The sequence below is a fragment of the Apteryx mantelli genome, unplaced genomic scaffold, assembly GCF_036417845.1.
Source record: "Apteryx mantelli isolate bAptMan1 unplaced genomic scaffold, bAptMan1.hap1 HAP1_SCAFFOLD_20, whole genome shotgun sequence".
NCBI classification, from domain to species: Eukaryota; Metazoa; Chordata; class Aves; order Apterygiformes; family Apterygidae; genus Apteryx; species Apteryx mantelli.
Window position 1 is genome coordinate 14,151,696 of NW_027118553.1, and position 9,479 is coordinate 14,161,174.

The following is a 9,479-nucleotide window of genomic DNA, read 5'->3' on the forward strand; positions in this document are numbered from 1 at the left end:
TTCCCATGTTGGCCCTCCCTGCCGGGCTCTATTCCCAGCCAGAGGGGATGCAGGCTTCACCCTGGGGAAATGTAGGAGAGCCCAGTGTCAGCTAGGGGAGCGCGGTCCCACCACACCTGCTGGGTGGCCAGGGCTCCAGGCTTCAGACCCCACTCTGTTCCCCGCACACCTCCTGCCTGGCTCTGGAGGCCCCAACAAGGCAGCAAGAAGGCAGGCATTCCTGGGGTTTCTGAGCCAAAGCTCAACTGGAGCTGGAGGTGGAGTTAGCAAGAGATGAGGAGGGCAACCAGAAGGGCTTCTGTAAGTACATGGGCAGCACAAGGCAGGCAGAGAAGGAAAGTGTGGTCTCCCTGCTCAGTGGGACAGGGGACAGAGTAAGAAAGACAAGGGAAAGGCTGAGGAGCTCATTGCCTCTTTCACCTTGTCTTTTACTGGTATTGTCTTCTGCCAGGCGCCCCTGGCCCCCAAGTCCTTTGGCAGCATCTGTGTTAACAAAGCCTCACCCATGGCAGAGGAAGATGCGGCTGGGGAGGACTTTTGCCCATTGGGCACACACAAGTCCATGGGACTAGACAGGAAGCACCCCAAGGTGCAGGGAGAGGTGGCTGGAGTCATTGCAACGCCGCTGTTGATCATCTTTTAAAGGTCAGGGAAATCAGGGAGGTTCCTGATGACTAGGAAAAGGCAGACATTGAACCCATCTTCCAGAAGGGCAAGAGGGAAGATCTGGGGAATGACTGGCTGGTCCTCTTCATCTCAGTCCCTGGGAAGGGGATGGAGCAAATCCTCCTGGAAACCATCTCCAAGCCTATGAAGGACAAGGCCTGGAAGAGGCAGCATGCGTTGACCAAGGAGAAATGGAAACCATGCCTGACCAACCTGATTGCCTTCTGCCATCAGATGAATGGCTTTGTGCGCAAGGGGAAAGCAGGGCATTTTGTGAAGCTTCCCTTTAGCAAGGCCTTTCACACAGTCTCCCAGAGTCTTCTTATACGCAAATTGTTCATACCTGCCCTGGATCAATGGACCATAGGGAAGGTGGAGGATTGGCTGCACCATCAGGCTGAAACACTGTGATCAGTGGTACAAGTTCCAAGTGGCAGCTGGTTACTAGCAGCATCCCTCAGTGATCAACATGTGGGGCAGCACTGTTTAACATCTTGATGAATGGCCTGCACAGTGGATGGAGCGCACTCTCAGCACCTTTGTGGCCAGTGCATGACTGGGGGGAGCCCCTGGGCAACCTCATCTAGTTCCCTCTGCATTGACCAGGGGGGTTGGGACTGTATGATGTCCAGAGGTCTCCCCCACCCTAAGTGCTGTGATTCAGTGAACTATTTCCAGGAGAGCTCTGTAAAGAGAGAAGAGGCAGAGGAAGAAGAAAGGCCAGAGAGGCAGAAGAAGAGATCTGAAACATGTCCATTTAAATAAAGTAGTTCCTCAGAGCAAAGATTTTTCTATGCAGTGTATCGGTATTTTGATATATAATCTATGTATTTTGATGAATAATGTATATATATGTTTGTACACTCACATAGACAAACCAATTACTGTAGTGCGTGAACATGGTGCTGCCAATGCATAAGAAAGCAAAAATATTTGGCAATGGTAAAAACTGTGTGAAGTTTTGGAAAAGAGGATTTTTTTTTTTTTTGTCAGTTATTGCATTGAGTTATTTTTTGAGAAGATTTCAGCTTATGACTAGGATCTGATTTTGGGGCTTGATTCATTTGACCACATAGAGAGGCTGTTGATGCCTGAGATGCCCTGGGGCAGCTGGGTTCCCATGTGGGGCTTGTAATTTTGGGGATGGCTCCTACAGGACCTTAGCTAGTCATTAGGGAATGTATCTGAAAACAACTCAGTTGAGACAACTTATTTCCCTCCATAGACTAGAAAGGGAAGTCCAGAGACCTGGATTTGACAGAGACATCTGCACTGACAGTGTCTGGCATGGAGTGAGATCAGCCTCCTCCTTGTCCCTGAAAATGAAGTCACGCTTCGTTAACCATGCAGGGAATGAAAAGGGAGTGTGGCGAGATGTTTTAGGGACTCCTCTAAAACATCAGGGTAACACAGGTATGTTGAGATTTGTGCAGATTTGGCCACCCCCAAAGTAGATGAAGCTGGTCACCCTGCTTTCCTCACCAGTCAAGAGAGCCCAACACCTCAGAGTGTGACATGATCTGTGCAAAGAGTGAGGGGTGGCATGGACAGCTGTGGGCAGGGGGTGGTTTTCTGAGCACTGGGCTCTGTGTGAAACACAAAAATATGTTGTTTAATGGTGCAGGCCTGATTAGAACAGAAATGTTTAGAAAATGACATTAAAAGTGAAGCAAGAAAGAAATTAAGACTTTAAAGCAAAGAAATGTGTTGTCATAATTTTCAGCTTTTACTTTTTTTGTGTTCTTGTCTTTCTGGATTTGTTCTGTTTTAGTATGCTAGTATTCTGGGGAGATTATGCTTTATCTTTTTGTGTGAAAAGGAAAGAGATTTTCAGAACTGGGGTGGGATGCAGTCACAGGGTCATGGGTGGCTGGTGCCATTGCAGGTGCCCTAGTCCCCTCTGCCCAGCCTCCCTCTGCAGCTCCAAGGGGCTCCGGTCTCCTGCAGGTCCCCTGTGTGAGCTGCCAGGCCCAGGCAGGTGCCTCAGAGACACCAGGGTCCTCTCCAAGTGCTCCCGGGTGCTTGTGGTTGGACAGTTGAGCTCTGCCTGGAAAGGTGAAGAACTGTTTTTGAGCATTAAGAAAACATATGACCACATTTTCATCAGCTGAAATCACTGAATAATTTTAATAAAATGTCAGTCTTTTCCCTTGATGGCATAATGGAAATTACGAGGCAGGGTATGAAACTCATGAGAAGAAATGTTGACCTGCTGATTCACTTGCATTATCACTGCTCTGTCTCTTATGCTGTACATTTAATCTTAGTAACTTTTCACATATTTCCATATGTCCTGATTAAATTGATCATTTCTAAAGTCATCTTTGCACCAGAGTATCTGGGCATATGCACTTTCCCCTGTTTCCCTTGTTTTCCTCCTCCCATTGCTCTTTTTCCGTTCAGGTACCTCCCAGCTCTCTAGTTGCTGCTCTGAGCTTCAGGGAGTCTGAAGCTTTTCTTGTCTTTCAGCAGTCTAATTGTCTCTTCAATCAACTCCATCACTGTGTGTCCATCCAGCCTTTCCTATCTATTTGTGAAGAACATTTCAAGGAAGGTTATTCCTTGTAGACTGTGCACCTCACTGGAGGCAACTTGGACGTGACACACAGTTAAGGAGTGTATTATATTTCTTCTGACACTGAATGATGTTTATATTTGATTGTTTGCAATTAAGACAAATCCTTCTGTGTCTGCTTGCAGCTAGTCCTCTATGGAAAGAGGGTGGGAATTGGTGCACATGAACTGTAACATTCGGCTACAGCCTTGAGTGGCAAAAGGTTAGTTTTAACAAGAGTGATCGAAGTCCCCAGTGGCTGATGAGAGAACTGTCAGGGCTGGGGAGGTGGGGAGGAATAATTTCCATGGATGTCAGACCTCCAGGATGGTGCTTTTCCTACATGTCCAGATTTCATTAGGAGACACTCTGGATCAATATTAGTTGGAGAAGGTGGATATCACTCTAGGTTGTAAGCTGAAAAATAAGGAAACCTTTAAAAGCAGAAATCCTTTTCTTTTTTTTTTTTCAGGTGCTCACTGAAATCTTCCTCTTGTAAATACACTGCTGAAACCTCTCCAATTAGCCACAGCACAAGAATTGAAGAGCTGAAGAAAATTATGGGGAGAGGCATGGCTCCTTAGGGGTTTTTGCATCTTAACGACCCCTTGGCTGTATTTGGTGCTAAGCCCATGAACCTCGGATGCTGAGAAGAGACTGAAGAAACCTCTCAAGAAGTTTACATCAGAAGCAAATCGCCAAGTTTCTTGGAGCATTAATGGGTCCCACTGAGGGTCATTATCAGCAAGAGCTCCCTGGTGGCTGATTAGAGCAGAAAGTTGGAGGCCCTGATTGCAGGTAGGCAAAGGCAACGTGCAGGTGGCTGTGATGCCAAGACAGCCTTGCTGTGTGTTATCAAGTTGAATGACCAAGACCCACAGCCAGCCCCTGCGTGGGGAGATCATTTCCGTCACGTGTTGCTCAGGGCTCTTCCTGCGGGCAGTGTCAGATGGGGGGGCTGCACAATGCCTGGTGCAGGACAACAATACAGCACCTCCTGAGCTCCCTGGAGGCGAGGAGGCAGGAAGGCCACAGTGCTGTAACGAAACGTCAGCTTCCCTTTAGGCCTTGGTGGCATCAGCACTAGTCATAGCAAATGGGACAAAGACCTCAGTTCTTTTTGGAGGCTTTCGGCCTTGGCATTGCCCTCGGTCATCTTCACCACAGGCTGTCCTAAGCTGTCCCAACCCTGTACCTCTTTCCCTGCAGCCTGTAGACACCCAACCTGCTTCCCCACCTTGCTCTCACTGCAGCATCTCCCCACCTTTACTAACGTTCCTCTGTTCTTACTGGCTGCTTCTTGAAACACAAAGCCAGAAGTGATCACGGACTCCCTCTAGGTGTCCAGTTGCACCACAGCACTACCCTATGAATGACATTCTTGTTACCTGAAGTGCAGTCTGAACCTCTCAAGATGCACTTTGTGGCTCTTTCCCCTTCTCATGCTGCTTCCCACTACCAAGAAAAGCTCCATCACCTTTGAAACCACCCTGTCACAGGCAGTCACAGGTGACTACTGTATTGGCCTTAGCCTCCACTTCAGCAGGCTAAAGAAGCCCAAGGTCCCTCAGAAACTGCATACAGACCATATGCTTCAGGCCCCCAACGACTGCTTGGAAGACCTCCTCTGGACCCTCTCCAGTTGCTCCACATTTCTCCAGCACTGGGCAGCCCACACAGGGACACACTGTTCTAGACATGTGGCCACAGCAGTGCTGAGTGGAGGGGGATAAGAACTGCCCTTGCCTGGGTGACCATGCTCTTCCTAATGCAGTCCTGTATGCAGCTGGCCTCATTTGTGGTGAGCATGCACCACTGGCTCATATGGCACCCCTCGTAATGTCCAGGGCCTTCTCCTCGGGGTCACTCCTCTGCCAGTGAGGTCTCTGCCTGTCCTGATGCATGTGTTGTTCTGCCCTGCTGATGAGGTTTTCAAAGAGGACAGGATGTGGGGTAGACCCCTGCATACCCCACCTTTCCCTGGCTTCCTGGTCAAGCATGACCCATTCATGAAACCCCTCTGAGCTCTATCATCCAACCAGCTTTTTGCCCATCTGGATGTCTGCTGGACATCCACTACTCTCCTCTCCTCCACAAGGACTGGTCACAGAAGGCAATCAGGTGGGTCAGGAATGATTTACCTTCAGTAAATCCATGCTGACTGTTCCCAGGCACCTTCTTCATGTGCCCAGAAAGGTGATCTGAGAGGACTGGCTCCATGACACATTCCTCATCAACATGAGGCTGAATGGACTGCAGCTCCCCGGGTTGTCCTTGTGGCCTTTTTTGAAAATGGGCTCATTAGGACCTCCCCTGAACTCCTCAACCTTTCAAAGATGAAAGAGAGCAGCCCTGCTGTCACAGCAGCCAGTTCTTTCCACATCCATGGATGCCAGCCATCCAATCCCATAAACTTGTATGTGTTGAGTTCTAGAGGCTTGGGCACTGCAGGTTGGTTTTCTCCTCAGCAGTCCTGATGACAGGCACAACAGGTCAGGAGACCTTGTGGGTGAAGACTGAAGCCAGGAAGGACTTGCCTTCCCCAGACCTATCTACATCCACTTTTGCTAGAATCCCTGTCCCAGGCAGCAGTGAGCCCACATTTCCTTTTTTATTCATGAGATGCCCAGATTGACTCATCTGAATCAACACCCGAACCATGGGAGAATGAACTTTCTTCCTGGCCCTTTCTAGGTGTCCTGTCTAGTTAAGAGATGGGAATATGAATTTCCAAAGTGGGACATTTCCACCTCTTGTAGATAACCATCCTCTGATGAAACAGGGACAATGCTGTAACTGGTCTCTCTGCATTATTTAGAGAGGGAGCAAAGGTGATTATTTTGGTTTACCTCAGTGAATATTTCCCAGGAGAAGGCAGCACAAGGGACAGAGAAATTCAGGACTTCAGCTGAGCCACACTGTTGCTGAATGGGGCCAGGCTCCTGGGACAGAAGGAAATCATGGCAACCTGGCAGCACTGCCCAGAGATGGCTGTGTGCAGGAGCAGCTCCTCTGCAAAGAGCAGCAGGGCTCCAGGCTCTGCCTGCTGCTGCTGACATGAGATGAGACATGACAGAGAGAAGTGAAAAGCAGTGTGGAGTGGGAGGATGGCTGACAGTTCATTGTGGGAGAAATCTTCACAGTCTTTGACACGGTAAGTCTCTGTCAGCAGGGCAATGCTACTGAGGTTCCTGGAGGTGTCTTCTAAACCCAACCCATCCCAACCCACCTCTGTTTTTTAAGGATGTCTCTCCCAGATTTTTCTTTGCAGAGGAGGGGGAAATGCTTCAGAACAGGCATTTACCTCCACACTGTCACAGGGACAGGGCATCCTGCTCCTTTTTCTTGGGGACAACTTCAGGGGTGTGAAGCCTGGGTGTGCACACAGGTCTGCACAGGGCTGTAAATCACATCAGTGTCCCTGTACCCCAGGGCACTGTGTGCCTGGGGCAGTGACCTTACTGCCTGCAAGGGTCAGCACTCAGCCTGCCCGGGGAATTCCCCATGGTGCTATGGGGAGAAACTCTGGGTGGGAGGAGAGACCCTCATCAGGGCAGGTTCATTCTCTTCTGCTGAGAGGGTGCTGCCTGGGTCATGGTTGACCACAGCTCCAGCTCACTCCCAGGACATTTCTGGAGGAGACTTTCAAAAAAGAAGGTTAAGGCATGGGATACATGAAAGGGAAGCAGCTATCATGAGTCTGTGCTATCAGTTCTTTTCTGTTTGGGTGGAGTGAAATGGGATTGGATCTGTCAGTTTTAGACAGGGGACAGAGGTTCCTAAAAAGTGACACTGAGAGAGGATCAGTTCTGGGACGGACTCAGCAAATGCCTTCATCCACCCCTCAGCCTAAGGACAGAGCCAGCATCACCTTTCCAGCCTCAGCAAGGTTTCTCTCACCTGCTCCATAGCACCTGCAAACATGGAGGTGCCCTGGGCAGTGTCCTGCCCCCAGGAGGTTTCTGCAGGGCAGAGCTGAGCTCCCAGTGGGTGGGATGGGGGTCTGTGAGCACTGACAGGGGTGAGACATGGGGAGAGAGAAACAGCTCCCCGCAGGGACATCTCCAGGCAGCACACGGACATGTGCTGGGAGGGTGGATGTGGGCACCTGGAAGGAGCCTGATTTGTTGCTGACTAGAAGGAGACAGCTGAGACCTGCCTCACATCCCCTCAGAAAGAGTGCTGATGGCCACTTTGCAAGTGCATTTCTCTGCTCTCCGCGGTGTCGTTTCTTTTTTGGGTAACATGAGTGCAACTGTCCTCCACCTCCAAGGTGAGAGCTCAAGGCAGATGGACAGGCAGCTCTGCTCCCTCTGCACTCAAGCCAGAGTGAATCCTTTTGCCTCTCCGGAATCACAGCTGCTCACTCTGAGTGCAGCAGCAATGCTGAGGGTTTCTACCTCCAGGAATCCTCTTCCGGTGTGACAGGGTCAGCTAAAGAAAACCAAAAAAGCCTTAAAACTATTCATGAATCCACATTATGTGGAACTGGGAGTGAAGATGCTGAAAATGTCTTCAACATTATGAGTGGATGAAATCTAACTGGAACTGGGAATATAACAGTTCAGTCACCGCTGTTTCCATGTCCACAGAGCTGTAGGTCAGGACTGACTCATCTAGAGCCCAGGGGCAGAAGCTCCTGCTCCTCATGGGAAACTCAGCCAGAACATACCAGAGCTCAAGCCACGGAGCTCAATGACTGTTCTGCCCAGATGGGGATGTGTGTGTTTGGAGGGTTTTATGAGAAAGTTTTCCTCAGAGAAGTCTGTCCTCATTTGTCTCTATCTTTTCTTCCTTGGACAGTCCCCAAAGCCCAGAGGGAGTGAAATGTCCAACAGCAGCTCCTTCAATGAGTTCCTCCTCCTGGCATTTGCAGACACACGGGAGCTGCAGCTCTTGCACTTCTCACTCTTCCTGGGCATCTACCTGGCTGCCCTCCTGGGCAACGGCCTCATCATCACAGCTGTAACCTGCGACCACCGCCTCCACACCCCCATGTACTTCTTCCTCCTCAACCTCTCCATCCTCGACCTCAGCTTAATCTCCACCACTGTCCCCAAATCCATGGCCAATTCCCTGTGGGACACCAGAGCCATATCCTACTTGGGATGTGCTGCCCAGATATTTTTCTTCTTTTTCTTCATTTCAGCAGAGTATTATCTCCTCACTATCATGGCCTATGACCGCTACATTGCCATTTGCAAACCCCTGCACTACGAAACCCTCATGGGCAACAGAGCTTGTGTCAAAATGGCAGTAGCTGCCTGGGCCAGTGGTTTTCTCTATTCTGTGCTGCACACTGCAAACACATTTTCAATACCGCTCTGCCAAGGCAATGTTGTGGACCAGTTCTTCTGTGAAATCCCACAGATCCTCAAGCTCTCCTGCTCAGACTCCTACCTCAGGGAAGTTGGGCTTCTTGTGGTTAGTGTCTGTTTATCTTTGGGGTGTTTCATTTTCATTGTGCTGTCCTACGTGCAGATCTTCACTGCTGTGCTGAGGATCCCCTCTGAACAGGGCCGGCACAAAGCCTTTTCCACGTGTCTCCCACACCTGGCTGTGTTCTCCCTCTTTCTGAGCACTGTCATCTTTGCCTACCTAAAGCCCCCCTCCCTTTCCTCCCCAGCTTTGGATATGGTGTTGACTGTTCTGTACTCAGTGGTACCTCCAACAGTGAACCCTCTCATCTACAGTATGAGGAACAAGGAGCTGCAAGACGCAGTGAGGAAACTCATTCAGCTCTTACTATTTCAGCATCAATAAACTGCCCATCCCTCTTCACAAATGATTTCCCATTCATCACAGAGAACTTGTGTGCTTGGGGAATTCTCTCTGTGATAATCATGTTTGTGCAGAAGTGCTTGAATTCATCCCACTTCTCCAGAGGCATGAACCCAGTCTGTCTGATTGAGATACCTGCTGTGAATGTGTCTATCACTGTGTCAGAGCTGGCCTCTCTCTAATTAAAGGGGATTTCCTCAGTGCAGGCTTGAAGGTTGGGCTAGTCTTCCAAAGCAGGAGCCAAGAATGCACTCAAGGACTTTTACCTGGGAGAGGGCTATTGCTTTTCTGGGGCTCTCCTTGGGTTCAAGGCCATGAGCTCCTAGGTGATGTGTTAGGGAAGGAGGGCTGGATTTAGCTCTCACTTGTGGGTGCCCAGTGCTCCTGGAGGTGGTGAATCTCCCATCTGACAGGGCTGGAGACTGATGCCTGTCCTTCTCAAAGGGAGTATGGAGCCCCCAGGAGAGCACAGGGCATC

At 49.8% G+C, this 9,479-nt stretch overlaps 1 protein-coding gene across 1 annotated transcript; it reads left to right on the plus strand.

Annotated features, from left to right (window-relative positions):
* The first annotated feature begins 8,047 nt into the window (after positions 1-8,047).
* Positions 8,048-8,983, plus strand: LOC136996039 (olfactory receptor 14C36-like). Its single transcript, XM_067317036.1, has one exon. The coding sequence runs from the start codon at positions 8,048-8,050 to the stop codon at positions 8,981-8,983; it is 936 nt and encodes a 311-aa protein (XP_067173137.1).
* Positions 8,984-9,479: the final 496 nt, after the last annotated feature.